This window comes from Apostichopus japonicus, chromosome 4 (genome assembly GCF_037975245.1).
Source record: "Apostichopus japonicus isolate 1M-3 chromosome 4, ASM3797524v1, whole genome shotgun sequence".
NCBI lineage: Eukaryota > Metazoa > Echinodermata > Holothuroidea > Aspidochirotida > Stichopodidae > Apostichopus > Apostichopus japonicus.
The window spans coordinates 17,734,507-17,752,038 of record NC_092564.1 but is presented as its reverse complement, the minus strand read 5'-3'; the positions used below and the strand labels follow the sequence as shown (position 1 = coordinate 17,752,038).

The 17,532-nt window shown below is 37.2% G+C and overlaps 2 protein-coding genes across 2 annotated transcripts; one reads left to right on the top strand and one right to left on the bottom strand.

Moving 5' to 3' along the window:
• Window positions 1–563: 563 nt before the first annotated feature.
• Window positions 564–17,007, top strand: LOC139966665 (acetylcholinesterase-like). Its single transcript, XM_071969929.1, has 8 exons — window positions 564–1,053; window positions 9,826–9,985; window positions 10,900–10,977; window positions 11,528–11,646; window positions 12,490–12,651; window positions 13,433–14,013; window positions 15,167–15,348; window positions 16,646–17,007. Exons 1-8 carry the CDS (start codon window positions 682–684, stop codon window positions 16,765–16,767), a joined length of 1,776 nt encoding a protein of 591 aa, XP_071826030.1. The 5' UTR covers window positions 564–681; the 3' UTR covers window positions 16,768–17,007.
• Window positions 3,505–9,801, bottom strand: LOC139966663 (cholinesterase-like). The gene is made up of 8 exons (XM_071969927.1): window positions 8,923–9,801; window positions 8,354–8,513; window positions 7,783–7,860; window positions 7,199–7,317; window positions 6,326–6,496; window positions 5,486–6,084; window positions 4,262–4,443; window positions 3,505–3,915 (listed from the first exon to the last, which is right to left on the bottom strand). Exons 1-8 carry the CDS (start codon window positions 9,322–9,324, stop codon window positions 3,797–3,799), a joined length of 1,830 nt encoding a protein of 609 aa, XP_071826028.1. The 5' UTR covers window positions 9,325–9,801; the 3' UTR covers window positions 3,505–3,796.
• Window positions 17,008–17,532: the final 525 nt, after the last annotated feature.

Below are 17,532 nucleotides of genomic sequence, written 5' to 3'. Positions count from 1 at the left end.
GACTAAAGAAAATTACTGTACAAAGATCAACGAAATAGCCAGAATATAGTTGAACTTTACTTGTCATGTAGGAATTCAGTTTGAAGAACTGATACCTTTTTTATTGGGCAAATAATTTAGTTGTCTATTTGTCATATATTACAAATTCAAAGACCAATTTATGCCAGGAACATTTTTTGAAGTAAATAGGCTCTCTTTCAATAAACCAGTTCATTAAAGTAAATTTGAAGAAATATTGTCAAAAGCAACTACAACAAGATCTAGACTAAATGAAAGGTACATGATGGAGCCATAAATCAATGAGGCCAAAAAAAAATTGGAAAATATATTTCATTTGGTTTATTTTATTTAAATGAAAATTGACTAGTCAAGCTCAAACTAATCAAGGAATTACGGAGACAATGTAATTAATTTAGAAAAGTTGTAACGTTTATAAGATAGAATGATTAAATAGGTAATATTTAGAGCTACCCGAACAATAATTACACTTCAAACAATTACCTTGTTTCAACAGCCACTAGATATCTGCTTATCTTTCCTACTTGTGTACGCAAAGATTGGACTCAATACAAAAACACAACCAGCCTACCGGTATACACGCACGCATGCCCCATCGAAAACCTGTATTCATATGTGAAACCCGTCTTCTTTTCACGCAGCTGAGAACTGTTGGCTAATACCATGAATATTTTACACTTTTTGGTCGGTTTGGCCGTCTTCGGCCATTTTCGCTGCAAAGCGCAAGATGTAAGGGTCGAATTAGATGGACTTGGTGCAATCGTTGGTCAAAGGGAACGTTTTTTGTACGAAGATGAACCTAGAGTGGATAGGAATATCGATGTTTTCAGAGGGATCCCCTACGCAGAGGCCCCCATTGGTTCTCTACGTTTAGCCAAGACAAAAGCCAAGGAACCATGGGAAGGTGATTACGAAGCCAAGGACTTTCAGCCACGATGCTGGGCTTGGAGGGATATTCCCTTCATAGATCCGCTGAACGTACCACAGGCCGAGAACTGCCTGTATCTCAATATCTGGACCCCGGAAGCTATGGAGGTAGGTCATATGTAAAATGTATGGAACTGATGAATTGGAATGTAATCGGTTATTGTCAAAATAGGGTAAAAGAAGCATTTTGCTATCAAAGCTCTTGTGCGCCAACTGTCGGTTGAATAAAAGGAAAAGAGTTTACTAATATGAAAACATCATTGCTCTGATATGAAAAGTATCAAACCATGTGACCTAAGGATTATTCACGTCATTTACTTTACCGACTTAGCTATCCAGCCTTTTGTTGGTGACTCTCCTTGGATAGCCAGCGTCACATGATCCAGTATGTATTGCCCGCAGTTTTACCAAGGATAACGCCCCTCTCAATAATAATCAATAGAGTTACTTAAAGACGTTTACATTGATATACCTTGAAATAATTTATTTGCATAACTTGAGGAACTTGTTAAAGGCGTCATCTATACCCTGCTGGGGCGTGAAGAGTCACATCGGGCCCAGGGGACCGTAATGTCACTTGACACGCTTTTGAAGTCTTCAAATATTCATGGCAAAACAGGGGAGTATGAACTTCAAGCATTTTCTGACGGGCGGAAGTCCTGACTGTATCCACCCTGACGCTTCACCAGGATCCCATAATTGACCCAGGGCCCCTGTGGTGTAACCCCGACCCCCCGTCGTCCAGTCTTTACACCATACCAGACGCCATAGCTCCTGTTCGCTTGGACCTTATCCCTAAATGTCTTTTGTTTATAAATAGCAGTAGGTTGTTTAGGCTGCTCATCGACTCCGGGACTCCGATGCTTTGGAGCCATTTGATCATAACTGGCAGGCATGTTTTTGCATGCATAACTGAATAAGTTCAATATGTTATACTTTATATGGTCTGTTGTTAAGGAGTAATCATTGGAGGAATATATCTTGGTAAATGTTACTTAGAAAGAATAACAATACAGTGTGTATGTAGTTATCACGTAACGGTACATCATGATCAGTTACTAACAAGTACCTCTGATATTTTGATTGCTTGTGTTCGCTTTTGTGTATCAATTCCCAAAGTTGTGATAATTCTTGTCACGTGTTTCTTTTCAATTGTTTTATTTATAGACTGTAGTGATTAACCTTCGATCAGAGCTGTTTATTGGCCTTAATCACAACAAGTAGCAAAGATAATGAATCTGGTATCTTTAGTTTAACCGCTCCATTAAACACCCCCTTGAATTGTTGACAGTAAATTTCTTAAGTGGATACAACAACAACAATATATAAGGTTTTATTTTATCCTAACACAGTATAACTTGTCTAGTATATACATAGGAATGGTTAGGCCCTAGGGTTGAAGCTATATTATTGTAACCAGCAATTACTATTAACAAGTACTATTAACGGTCTCTCGTTCACTCAAAGTCCATTTACTGTAATATTAAGATTGTAGCTGATAGAATGTCGTTAAACATAACGAAGTTATGGATGTTCAAAAATAGTGTAATGCACTTCTCTAGTATAAGTTGATAATTACCGTAACTAAGAACGCAATTAACGGTATAATTAAGTACTGCAATAGAAACATGTACAAATGATTGTAAAGGACCTGTTAATGTTGATGAACGACAACTTATATTGGCTCATATACCATACGTTCAACATTCAATTGATCTGAACATGTCAAGTATTGTATACATAGAAACAGGGGGTGGGGATGGGAAGGGGGTGGGGAACAGGGACATTATCCTCTAATTTTCAAAGTAGGTTAGTGGGGAGGAGGGTTCCAACAAAAGTCGGTCTTTTGTGATATTTCTTGGAGGTACTGTTTGAGAGAGTACAATGAAATCGTGACTCACAGAAAGGCAACCAACGGAGAAACATGATATGTTTTCTTCAACTTATTCTTTACTTTAATGGTCGAATATTCTACAACATTCCTCCCAAGGCAGCATTGGCGTGAACAATCAGTAAGTGCAAGGGCGTAGGAACCGGGGGGCTGGGGGAGCGCCAGCCCCCCAGTGAAAAATGTGGAGGGGCGGAAGTATCATTCCGCCCCCCCCCCCCCCCCCGCTTTGCAAGTCAGAAAACCCCTTTTTCATTTCCAAATGAGAAAAAAAATCTCATTTGGAGCACCAAATTGCATCTAAGGCCAGGTGAAAATACAAACTTAAGTTTACAATATGGAGTGGGTGTTGAAGTGTGCTATATTGCACCAAATTGCATCTGAGGCCACCTGGAAATGCAAAAAAATCCAAAGGGGAGGGGGACACCCCTCCCCTTAGACCCCTCCCCCAGGCCGGCCATCAGTATTCAGCCCCCCACTCAAAAGTAACTTCCTACGCCACTGAGTAAGTGTACTGCAATTAATGTGGCGGTCACATTTTCCAAATAGAAATTACTTTCATGTAATGTGTTCCTTTTATTTTGATTGAAACCGTACGCCCCCCCCCTTCCTCAATCACCCACCTCCATATAAACAGAAACCTTTCCCTTCCGAAGATTTAGCACGGAAACCTCAAATAATTCCAACGATGTTACCATGAAGTATAGGCTAACATAAGACACGAGACTCAAGCGAAAGTACACTGCGACACGTTTGTAATAATTTTGAGACAAAATGCAATTTTCTATTCGATTTTGTAATTACTAGTCATTATAGTACATCAACCCGAGTTATCGGTTATGTGCAATACAAACATAGTTAGGTTACACTGGTCAGTCGTTTTGTATAACCTTATCTGTAGCTATATTTTCACACGGGTGTGCATAATACTCGTCCTCTATCACGTCTTAACTAATTAATATGTTAATGTATGCAAGTATCCTGCTTATATTTTTCAAATTCTGAAGCCCATGTCATCATATCTTGTTGCTTCCAGTGTGAGTATTCTTGCTGCCAGTCCTGATAAACGAGCTTCATGTCACCTTGGAGATAAAATAACAATAAGAAGATATGTGTTATGCTTCTGAAAATTTTATATTTCTCATACGATTAAAGAATAACTGTGCTCGTAACGGCACACACCACCCCGCCTCGCCCAGCCCGCCCGCCCCGTCCCGCTCCGCCCCTTTATCAGTTTTAATTTATGTTATGTGAATGTTAATCACCAACCAATGCTTCCTCATTAAGTTCAGCGGAGAACTTCAGTCATTTTAAGATGAAAATATAAATATTTTACTTCAAACATTTCAATAACAGTCTTAGGCAGAGTGAAGAGTAGAGTTTAAGCAAAGAAGTATTTACAAACTATTGTAAAACTGCTGTATATACCTGTAAAGGTTACAAGCTTTGGCAACTGGTGATTCCAAAGTCGGCAAAAGGACGCCCTGTAGGCTTTGATGTCAGGTAATCCTTCGTTTAGCTCCTTAAACGTCATTTCCGGTAGAGTGTATTCATGCCAGTAAGATTCGTTGCCCTCCACACCGTCATTATCTCCACCCTCGTTAGGATTGCTGAGAATGAAAAGGGACAGAATTAAACTTAAAATTATGAAAATAACTTGAAATATCGATATGGTTGCCGAAAGAAGAGCATAATGTGTGTATTTTGTTTTTGAGGGGAGGGGGTATGGTGGAGGGGTGAAGGAATCCATACAAATTGTACTCTTCCAAATTCCTTCCATAATTGCTAGTTTTCATTGAAACTACGTCGACACTAGTTTGTATGACAGTAAAGCAACGTATCCCGGTTTGGTAGAGCAATTTACTAAATTACTACAAATTAATGTACTTGGAGTTTATTGAAATCTTTTTTCTTTTTCTTTTATTTTCTGTTTTGTAGTAAAAGTAACTATCGCGTGTACTGGTTTATAGAAAATATTCTAGATTTGCTAACATGGTCTCAATCAACCTATGTATAACCTATGATATACTGCTTGTAGTTTTTGACTGGTACCTGCCAACTGCATACGCACTGGTACGTGTCAAGAAGCCAGTGGAGCGATCATGATGAAACACAAGACACGAACAAAATTCAATTGCGCAATAATTATTTGAAACCATGTCTGCATCATGTGTAATGTCACTGCAGTTATCGTTCAACAAAAATTTGCCTAAGAAAAGATCACGACATAGGAACGCAGTTTAAAGTACATGTGATGTTTTATTCCTGATCACAGATCTGTGTATGGTACGAACTTGATCTGAACTAGGATATATGTGTCATGTATTAACGTTTTTGTCATCTGAAGTACTAGCCCAACATAAGCCTAGCATTCATACAACTTATGTATTAAAATTTACACACATTGGCAAGTTAACAGGGTATATTTCGCTTTAGATTTAACATCGCGATATTAATCAGTTTGGCGCTGCAATTAATATCATCTTGAAAAAAATATATGTTTCAATACGTCAAATCAGGAAGCTCTCGTCACGTCATTGCCGTAGGGGAAGCAACGTATATGAAGCAGCAACTCGATATGTCCCATCTGGCTAATAATACAATGGTGTAGTACATACGTTGACTATGAAGACCAAATACAAATTCACTTACCCAGTCTTAGCAAAGTTAGTGTAGTATCGCTGCATGTCGAGAGAAAGAACCCTCTCCTTGTCCGGGTATTCCCTTCGGTTGTAATACTGGTCTTGGAATGCATTTCCAAATACTAATTCGATGTCATCTGCATGGGAGGACCCTTTCCACTTTGGTATCGGTGGATAAACACTGTAGGTCGGAATATAACTGAACATCCATCGGAACACCGTTGCACCTTTGCGTAGAAATGCTCTCGCTGTCTCGTCGATGGGACAAAGGAAATTTTCGTCCGTTTCTATATCGATAAAGTTACGGAAATAATTGGCGGATTTATTGTCGGCATGAGCCCAATCTACGTATTCGAATTCGACTGCTTTTGCTGCGAATTCAGTACCATAGAGTTCGGCATATTCACTGAGTATCCGGTCAAACCGTAACTTTCCGCAGTAGGGATCTTGTTCCAAGGATTTATCCGCAAACGTGAACGCTCCCCTAAGATCACCTTCGTCTTTCGTCGTTCCAAGCATGATGGAACAGTTCTTAAACATACCTTGTTGAAGCAGCTTTTTAGGATCGCCGGGAATAAAATCATTATCAATCACTGGTCCAAACGGAGTCTGAGAAAGGAAAAAGGGAAGTCACATGTCGTATGGTGCTGGACACTCAATATGTAATGAACTGATGGCTGCAGTCAAACATGAAAAGGAAAAAGGGAACACACATGTCGTATGGTGCCGAACACTCAATTTGTAATGAACTGATGGCTGCAGTCAATCATTACAGGGAAAAGCAAGAAAATAATCTACTTTATGATAATCGATATACAATCATATATAGCAAGATAATTATGACACCTACCGTTAGAAATACTCTCGTGAGCTCCTTTGCATCCACGTTTCTCAGACAATCCAGTAATTGTACACTGTCTACCATGTTGATGCATCCTACCTCCTCGCCGATTTCAAAGGCCTTTTCTCGGACTCGTTCGATGTCACTTGTTGAACCCCAAGGAACTGTCATGCTACCACTCTGAAATATATCAATGTTGAGTCGCCTTTATAATGTGATTGTCTTTGTACAATTTCTGATATAAAATTGCAACTAAACTGAGGGGCAGTGACCGAGTCTCGACTAGCAATTCAATACTGAGCTTCCGAGATCGTATCAGATCCTTAGTTGCAATCCGGTGAGGACCGACCTAGAAAGATTGATTAGTGGTGTGGACGAGGTTCGAAGACGAATGTTCGAAAGGATCAAACTTAACAATAATTGAACGGTTGAAACTAATAACCTCAAAGTCAACGTTTGAACCTTCATTTTAATTAAATGAGATTTATGCCTGTGAGTTTCGTAATATTTGTAGACTATTCCCACCCCCTCCCTATTTCCAGGTGCGTAGCGTAGAATTTGCCAAGGGAGGGGCGAAACTGTAGGCAAAATATGCTTAAGGGGGGGGGGGCGGCTGCCCCCTTCGTTTTGTCCCCCCCCCCCCCCCCCCTTGGCTACGCGCCTGCCTACCAGTTTAAGTTCATGTTTGGTATTTGTCACAACTACTAATGTTTGGTGACGCTTTGGTAAGGTTCATTCTATATGTTTACCGCGATATAGAATGTGCGCACTATACTCATTCTATGATTACCAACACCAAGTAAAAGAATTACCCAGAGCTCTCGAGCATACTTGCCAAATTCGATACCTCATTTGAACCGACTGTTAATTTTTATATGTTACCATGAGTATAGCTCTCTGGTATAACGGCCAGCTGTCTTGGGCCATTAGCTGAAAACCAACACTTGCTCCGCCAGCACTCTGACCAAATATCGTGATTCGGTTCGGATCTCCTCCAAATTCTACAATTAAACAAAAGGGTGGATTAATTGCACAGATGTAATTGATTTCTCTATATCTAGCTGTCGATTGAACTTGTGTAGAAACTAGAGAATACGAGTGGAGAGTATGCTTATGGCTCGGGACGTGGGGCCTAGGGTGTGGGACGTTTGGCGTGGAGCGTGGGGCATGGGACATGAGGCATGGGGCATGGAATTAAAGGAGGGAAGCATTATTGTGTGGACATGTAAATCAGATTTGCGAAGGCTTCTATACTGCTACTATGTCATGTTCATATAACTTACAAAATATAGAGACATTACATTAATTTCTATTTGGAGATTGGGCTCTACACTTCAAAGACGCTGGGTTATTGTATTATGCACCCGACAATAAAGTTTAGCTCCTTGTAAGCAGCTGTTGAAACTTTGTGCACGACATTAGAACAAGAAATCGAATTACCGTTACATTATTAATTGTGTACTTACTTGAGATATGATCGTGTACCCATCGCATCGCAAGTTGTTGATCCCACAAGCCGTAGTTTCCCGGTGAGGCATTGTCACCTTTGCATATGGAATAATAAAATTTAAATATCATTTTTCTTTTGTTAGTATGAGTTAATTTAGTTGTAGTCATGTACGAGAAATAACAGTTGGCGAATTTTGGCAAAATACACCTACTAAATTGAATGGATTTAACACTTTCGGTATTATCTGAAATGAAACATAGTGTTGAGAAGGAGTTATGAATATTTACATCAGTGTATTGTATTACAGTGTTTTTATTACATGTATTGTATCACATTGTATTGTATTGTACCGTATTTCTACTGTACTGTACTGTACAGTACCGTACTGTGCTGTGGTTTTAATAGTTTAGTCTAAAAACTTGAAACATATTAAAAAAAGTTTTGTTTTCATACATTCATCCTTTATGGTGCTCTGAATATACATTTTGAAATATTAAAATTAATTAACTACTATATCAAATATATATACAACATGCAAAGCAGTCATGAAACAACAATATTGCAAAGATGGAAACGCAAGCCTTTACCTGTTGCCAGAAATCCAAATCCATTGACTCGGTAATTGATGGTGACGACAACGACGTCGTTGTAAGCCGCTAGAGTATCGCCTTCGTATAGACGATTGAGAGCAGAACCTAAAATGAATGCGCCTCCATGAATCCATAACATGACTGGGTATTGTGACCCCTAAATGGATAAAATTGTCGAAAATGAACATTTCTGCTCTTTAAATTGAATAATGTAATTCAAAAATTGAATTCTTGAAGAAAAACAAAGAGAAACAAAAAGGTAAAGCAATACAAAGGCAAAATCAATAGCTATAGGCCTATAGAAACTAGTCACAACATTTATGCAGTCTGATTGGTCGAGAATACATTTTGGTTTTCCCGCCGGAGAGAAGCACGAAATGCATGAATAGCTAGCTACATTGTCCTATCAACGTCCCCTTCCCCCATTCAACCCACACCCAATCAATGCCAACCGCTCGAAGCCATTATAAGCCATACAACCCATCAAGTTCTTGCCTTACTTTTCGGTGAACGTTATTTAACAGAAATTTTTTCTTTTTTTTTTGAGGAGGGGAGGGGACACTTACATTATAAATATCACGTGACCAGATGTTGAGATGCAAGCAATCCTCATCTTGCGGTGGGGCATCTAACCGAGAGAATGACGGTATAAACTGGTGGCACATATTTCTGTAGTGTGTCCCATTCCAAACACCTCCCCATGGTTGTTTTGGTTTCGGCTTTGCAAATCTGAGTTGTCCGGTAGGTACTTCTGCAAACGGTATACCTCTAAAAACATAGACTTCACGGGATAGTTGGTAAGGGTCGAGGGTATATTCAAAGAGTTCTCGACTTCCTAACACAGATCCTAGTTCTCCGAGTTCTAAAAGAACATCCTCCGCTGCATTAACGTGTAATTTGCAGAAGTAAGAAAGTATAACAATTAGAACTCTGACGCAATACATTTTTATATGATAACTATCAAACATATACGTAGATGGTACAACTGGCTAACAACATTAAATAGCAGTTAAGTCAGTGATGATATAATATGTTATAATAAGTTGATCTGTTATTTTTTGAGTTAAGTGGTTCAAGAGATGCATAAGGCTCCCTTGATTTCCTATTTTTATCATTTGCTTGTACTGAGGAGATAACGTTATCGTGAAAACGGTGTAGACAAAATCCTATCAAAGTTCATTTACTCGATCTATTATTTAATATACTGTTGGAGTCCTGCAGTGTCGATTAATGAACGTATCTTTACCTTCCAGAACTAATATACATTGTATATAATTTGATCAAAGTGCGTCCACCGTTTTCCCACCATCTTATAATACGACGCCCTCACTTTTTACAATGTGCATATTTTTAGAAACCTGTTATACTTTTTAATATATTAGTAAGCCTCTTTAATAAAAAACTATAATATCAAGATACACTAACTGAAAGTCGTTATTCTTTCCTTTTCTCCTGACCACCTTACGTAGGGTAAGAATTACGCTGTCTTAATATGGATCCACGGAGGCGGGTTTGACTGGGGTGCAGGGACGACTGTGGTATACATGGGCGACGCCCTCACTGCATACAATGATGTCGTGATGGTTTCAATCAACTACCGCCTTAATGGCTTCGGCTTTCTCTCTACCGGTTAGTCCATAAGAAGTTGCATGTATCTTATGGCATTTAATAATAATAATAATGATGATAATAAAAATAATATTAATTATAATCGACAGTTATTTTTACGACGCTTAAGAGACCACAAATGTGGGAGCAACGCTTAAGGGCTACTGGAATACACTGTACACTTCGGGTGGCTTCCAATTCAACATTTAAACTCAAATTTGGAATATTTTCAATTTAGAAAGTCATTTCAATATGGGAAAAAAGTAGATTGCTCTTGGGGTGAAAAAAACCCACCTTACCATGACCCAGCCGGGTATTGAACCCGGAACCTCCCGATAGCTTAGCCTCATTGCTTCAAATGCCACCGCCTTTATCCAATCCGGCCACAGTACCGTTATATGCTGATTTCTTTGTACACGGAGTAGCCAGAATAGTTTGGAGAGTCCGGTGTTTCTATCGTTAGATTCGTCCTATATATTGACATCAAAGGCCATCAATATCTGCGTCAGATTTTTGTCTGTCTCATTTTCCTTTTTTCTTCTCACAAGAATAACAAAATATATTTCAAAATTACGCTGTTACATAAGTAACAGTCTTTGTTGATAATAAGGATAACATATTTGTACATAAATATAATTACAAAAAAAAACAATAGAAGAATGTTTGGTTACCTTTCATGGAGACACTTTCATGAAGATGGTACCAAGTAAATTTAACCAGCTGGTTAGTATATTGCTTTCCTATTTTCATGTAGTTTGTCATAAATTATAGTTGCTACTCCAAGCGTAAATAAGAGCGCGCGACAATGGGTTAAGGAAAATAGTTGTACTAATACTCTAAGCTGGTCATTTTACATTCTCGTTTGAACCTAAAGCTTTTCTAAACTTTTACGACGTTGCCTCGATATCAATGTGTGTTGTTTAATTTGTTCACAGGAGATAATGGTATTCCTGGTAACTTTGGAATCTGGGACCAACATGAAGCTATTAAATGGGTCCACACTCACATTGCCAGTGAGTATAGTAATACGTATCAATTTGAAAGATCTTGAAAGGTGCCACGAAGTCTGAACATTTAATTAAATATTATATATTATATATTGATTTATTAATTATTATAGTTTATATCTAGTTAAAAGTCTATAATTTATAAATGTGTCTCAGGATGTACCATTTGACATCTAAACTCTATCCCTACAAGGAACCTCGGGCCACAACCATCAAGTTTATAAATCCCTCATTTCGCATCTGGCCCGTTCCGAAGTCCATTAAGGTTCATCCCTATATATCTAAATCAGTCGGGAACAATTTAGAATTTAGGCCCCACCCATCCCCCATCTTTGAAATCGTGTGCACGACACTTTTGGTGGACTGTCAGATAATATATTTTATTTTCAGATAATATATTCTGTCAGATAATATATTCTATTTTCACTTATCTTATAACTACTTTAACTTTTAAGTATAGCAAACACAGCAGTAGGAGTTTGCATAGTTAATGCTTAATTCAGTGAAATTATCATCAACGCATTATTTTCATCTTTTTCCTTACTTTTAATTGTAGAATTTGGAGGAGATCCTGATAGAATAACATTATTTGGTCAAAGCGCCGGTGCTGGAAGCGTTGGCTTTCATATTGTCTCTCCTTACAGCAGAGATTATTTTAACAACGGTATTTTAATGGTTGGTATTAAAATCATTGTCAAACGAACAATGTATATACTGCTATACATTTTTCTTTCTTTTTTGAAACATATTGCATATATTCTTCATATTTTCCATTGTTAATATTTCTCTGACATTTATTTTATTTAATTTATATATTAACAATTTGTTCAGAAACTGCAAGAGAACTGTAGAATATTTTAGTTCCATACGAGTCATAACTCACTGATCTAATATACACACCACGTGATAGAAATCCATGCGTACGGGGTCCTTGGTATACCTTCTCGAATTGTTGTTTTCTTTCACGTCATGGACACGTCATAAAGTAATACAAAAATAAATAAATAGATCAAATAATCAATTAATGATTTCCAATCAATTCAGACATAAAATAAGAAAACTCGACACAATTAAAGTCTTAAAACCTGAATCGGTTATCTATAAGTGTGACATTTTTGTGTTTATCTAACCAGGCACCGTTAACGGAAATATAAAATTCAGGGAAGACATGATATTTAACTGAGTCTAACAAAGATCGCAACACTTTCGTAACTGTTACTTAGCTTTATATAAATGTAAACTTAATCTCAACATTCAAAGGAAAATGAGATGAAAACCTAAATCATGACATTTATTTAATGAGACAGAAACGTTTCTTAATTGGGTACAACTGTTAGTAACTTGTTACCTATAGTAGCGATCAAAGCAGACGTCTAAGTTAGATTGACGAGGGGCAAACATTGTGAGCATGACTTAAGAGTTAACTCGGAAAGTTATAGAAAGGCAGTTAGAATGTTACATCCTAACACACAATGCAACGTCAAGTTTATACGCATACACACATCTCTTGTTCCTCAGAGTGGTTCACCTTACTGGGTCGGAAATAATATTGATGGCGCTCGTAACAGCGCTTTCCGAGCCGGCAGGAATCTGGGATGCGATGACGTCGTTACAAGCGATCAGCTCTTAAAATGTATGCAGGAAATCGATGAGGAAACTTTTGCCTACGAAATGATTTCAGTAAGTGCATATGTTAATATATGTATATATGTAAATATATGTATATATGTAAATATGTTAATATATGTATGCATCCTAAATCTGATGGATCCTTATAGCTTCGTGAACAGACCCCTCCCCCACTTCGACCCACAGTACCTCTTCTTAGTTCGTTTTATCTTCTTCTTCTTCTTCTTTTTTTTGCATTTTGAAACAAAGTAATGAAACAACTTCTGAATTGTTAACGACTGTTAACGATTGCTGGTCAATATGATTCAGAGCCAAAAACAAAAAATAAGTGAAAGCTAGACTACTTAATGACTAACAACTTCGTTATGCCATTTGCAATTTTTGGTTTTAAATAGTCATTTAGTATGAATAATGGGACAGTAAAATTAACATTCTTTATAGGGAATTCACTGAGGCTCAAGAAATTTCGATATTCCTACACGACTGCGACTATACACGTCGAGTTAACTTTGAAACATGGCCATACCTCACTTCCCTAAGGTGAAACAATCAGCTCCTTTAATTAAAACACATACGTTACCATTTCTTTGCTTTCTATATATATATATATATATATATATATATATATATATATATATATATATATATATATATATATATATATATATATATATATATATATATATATATATATAAATATATATATATAATATATATATATATATATATATATATATATATATATATATATATATATATATATATATATATATATATATATATATATATATATGTGTGTGTGTGTGTGTGTGTTTGTTGATTTATTTACTAGACACCATCTGGCCCGATTCTGGATTACGATTTCTTCCCTGATATGCCAGAAAATATCATTAACCAAAGATTAGCAAAGCCGTGCGAGATCATGCTCGGGACGACCAAGGATGACGGGTCTTTAATAGCTATGTTCGTGTTCGTGGACCAAGGCTTTACCGAAGATCCTCAGTGCAGCCGCGAAAGATGGCGAAGGAACGTTGAACGTTACTCAAACGGAAATGATTACGTCGCTGATGCTATCGACTTGCAGTATACAGATTGGTCGATGGCTGATGACCCGGATGCGAACTATTTCTACGATTTCATCGCTATGGCAACAGATACTTCCATGTGTGGCCAAGAACCCATGGCGAAGGAGTGGGCGAATTGGGGCCTCGACGTTTACCGTTACGTGTTTTCGTATGAGCCGTCGAATAGTATCTATCCAAGGGTTCCAAGTTGGAAAGGTGTCGCCCATGGAGATGAAATGCAGTTCGTCTTCGGCAATCAATTCCAGTTTACAAACCTGACATACCGTACGGAGGAAATACCATTGGCCCTTGATATGATGCGATATTATACCAATTTCGCGAAAACTGGGTAACATAATTTCGTGTGATATTTGTAGCTTTAAGTCAGAGGTTTATTAAGGTTTTGGAGGGTGGCCTGACGTGTGGGGGGTGGCAGTTCGTTCACTACCACTCGCCTTCTTGGTACTAATTATACGTATGTATGTATGAATGTTAACTATTTTCTACCAGATACAATATTCCTTTCTGTTGGATGTGGATCATACTGAATGTGATCTGCGTGTTCTTAAAAAGCTTTACGTTTCTTTAACAATTTTGGTGTTAATTTGTCCTTGGATGATAGTGTTACATTACAATTCAATTCAATTTCAATTCATAAGACTTTATTTCAATCTCTCGCAATAAAGTATGCAATTATGACAATAGACGTGGGTAAATGTACAAACGAACAAGAGATTGAGGAGTGCCAACAAGAAGCTCTGCAGAGCTTGTTTACGTTGACATCCCTTTACAAATAAAACATAGAAAGAAAGCTTAAGTATACTGAGAAAACAGAACAAAGATGGCAAAGAAAGGAAAATACACAATCAATGATAGTTTGATTTGAGATACTCTTTAAGACGTTTTTTGAAGGTGTTCAAACTTTTACAACCTGTAATAGTAGTAGGGAGGGAATTCCAAAGTTTTACGCCGACATAACGAATACCAAGTTGTGCAGACCTAAGTCTAAAGTAAGGAACAGTCAATTGATTTGGCGCACGGTTGGGATAAGGATCGTTACGTAACTGAAAATAGTTGCGAAAAGTCGACGGAGCATTATCATGTAACCAATTGAAAATAAAAATACCAACATAGTAACGAATACCATAGTAACGAAAAACAATGTATCGTTCATTGTGAAAGTGGTTTTTTTTTTGGGGGGGGGGGTCGAATTTCATCACTTTCCAAAGTGGTGGTAAGAACATTATCTTTCTCAATAGATAAACGATTTGTAAATTCTATAGGAAAACAAAGCCTCAACTCATTGATGACATCATTACCTCTGCTGGTTCCAGATGCAATCGAATCCCCCCTCCCCCCCCAAATGTATCTCTACGATACAAAATGCTATTAGGATGTGATTAAGATGCAAAAGATTCTCGGCAATTTTGTTCAATATAGTGACCTTCACAGAACACTGGTGATATGCCCTTTAATGCCCTTTAATTATAATTATTTTACAGCGATCCGAACCAAGGAGGAGATAACGACGGCGTAGAGGACGAAGAACCCTTTTGGCCAAAGTTTGAGCTTCCAGAACAGATATTTAAAGATCAGCAACCAGGGATGCCAGATGTGAATGCTTACCGAGCAGAATATTGTGCACTGTGGAGGCGCTTCTTACCCAGGTTGTCCGCTTTTACAGGTATTCTTCAATTCCTATTATATAAATTACCTCTTTGGAAAAATATATCAATTTTTATTCCATACATATTTATTTTAAGAAAAAATCGGAAAAGGTCGAAACTGTATGATGATGTTATACGCCAAGTGAGTATATGACGAGTTAATTGGAAGAGGAATATAAACTACACACATGGTCAGGTTAAAGGTTGGTGAGAGATCTATGCTCTGCAGTATAGCATGCTCAAAGGAGGAGGAAGGCGGAAGTTATGTGCCCAACCACCCCTCATTTTTGCTTTTCAAAACTATGGTGTTGCTCGATAAATAGGCCTACATTCTACTACAAACCTGCTCGTATACCTTACCTGTGATGATACATTGGTCTGTCTGTCCCGCTTCCCCTGTGTTGATGATGTGATATACTAACATGACAGAAGTCGTTCCACAAATCACTGTCATTTGATCTGTTCGTGCTCTCGTTGGTCATGCTCTATTGGATTTGGGGTCTACTACTAAGGGTGGGGGGGGGGGAATAACCTCACATCAAGCAATATTTGCCATTTGCCATTTGAGGGATGTCCCATTAAACCCCTTCCCACACCTCTAATAACAATTCAATCAAATTTAGACCCAAGTTCAAAATAAAGTTGAAAGTTGATTTGCCATATTAAAACCATATTACAATAAGTTCAATATGCACAGTACTATACAGTACAGCTATGCTTATCAAGTACAGTATTCCTACATTTTGCCGGTTCCTTACGAGGGTTGGTTTATTGAAAAACAGTACTCCTCTCTGATGATTTTGGACGTTTATTAGAACAACCGTATAAGCCTGGCATATATGCATTTTTCCTTGCACATACACATTGTGAGACAGTGTTGTTGTTTACCCCAACAAAGTGTATCCATGACGTCAGAGAAAACGGCTCTTGAATATATATGAGCTAGTCTCGTGCGTTTCGAATACAAAATTTGTCGCGTTTTTTTCTTGTTTATATTTTATTCATGTGAAACAGAAAATTTCCGAAAAAAAATAGGCTGACTCCAAATTTTGGATTATTTTTAAGATGCTGTACAAACGCAAGAATCCGTTAGACTATTCTTTTAAATGTTAATCAGTCGACGAAATTATGGTAAAGCCTCAACTCACACATAATTCATTCAATTATTCAAATGCTTTGTCAATGTCCAATGTTTATGCAATTTCCTCGTGACGTATATGAATTGATTTATTTCAATGTTTACATTGAAATATAACCAGATATATCTATAACCAGATATTTTTTGATTGTCTCTTTTATGCAATTATTTTTCAGGGCCATTATCAAATATAATGGACGACTGGCAATCCGAGTATGATAACTGGTCCAATGTTTGGATGCCAGCTTGGCGTGACGAGTTCGACGAATATCAAGCGTCTAACCCACCCTGCAATTAAACAGCTCATAAATATTCAAATTAGTACTTAAAATGATTTACATGTGATCTAAATGTTATCCTATGTCATTGTGTTATGTTTACTGGATTATATTTTGTTGCAATTTGAAAAGGTTATAAATATTCCAAAATATGTAAAGGAAATTATTTCATTGTGATATGAATATTATCATCTTATTTTCAATTTTACTGGTTAAGTAATTATTGCATCCGAACCTGCTAATTAGTATTCAAATTACTTGTGCGCAATCATTTACATTTGATCTGAATGTTTACTGTTTCTATTTTTAGATTTTTCTGGTAAATCATTTCGTTTGCATAGCAATTGAATAGCTCATTAGTATTCAAATTACTTGAAAACAAATGGTTTACAAGTGGTCTGAATGTTATCTTCTCTGCTGGGTTTCTGTTCACTGGTTTAGTTTTTATTAACGAATAAACTTTTATACAAAGATGTTTTTGCTAAAGGTTATCGAAATAACATACTTTACATTCTACAAAGGTTCTATTGTTCTTACCATTAAGGTATAATTATCTCTAAGACTTACTCAATGTAAATTCATTTCTCTTCCCAACAATGCAATTGTTTCTATGATCTATAAATTTTGCGAATATATGATCATTGTTTTTATTTCAAGATATGTTTATGATTAGTTACTAACACTAAAGCACCATAAGCTTGCCCCCTATTAACCCGAAAAAAAAAAGAAAAAAACCTTGACTTAAGAGGTCCATTGACCTCATTTGACCTGCAGAGGGGTTAGGG

Excerpts from the sequence above, each read along its gene's own strand:
- LOC139966665 (XM_071969929.1), top strand. The coding sequence starts at position 682 with ATGAATATTTTACACTTTTTGGTCGGTTTGGCCGTCTTCGGCCATTTT. Across the intron at positions 14,014-15,166 it reads ACCAATTTCGCGAAAACTGG|CGATCCGAACCAAGGAGGAG; the intron begins GTAACATAATTT and ends ATTATTTTACAG. Across the intron at positions 15,349-16,645 it reads CAGGTTGTCCGCTTTTACAG|GGCCATTATCAAATATAATG; the intron begins GTATTCTTCAAT and ends ATTATTTTTCAG.
- LOC139966663 (XM_071969927.1), bottom strand. The coding sequence starts at position 9,324 with ATGTTTGATAGTTATCATATAAAAATGTATTGCGTCAGAGTTCTAATT. Across the intron at positions 8,514-8,922 it reads GGTCACGTGATATTTATAAT|GGGTCACAATACCCAGTCAT; the intron begins GTAAGTGTCCCC and ends TTATCCATTTAG. Across the intron at positions 4,444-5,485 it reads ACTAACTTTGCTAAGACTGG|CAATCCTAACGAGGGTGGAG; the intron begins GTAAGTGAATTT and ends TTTCATTCTCAG.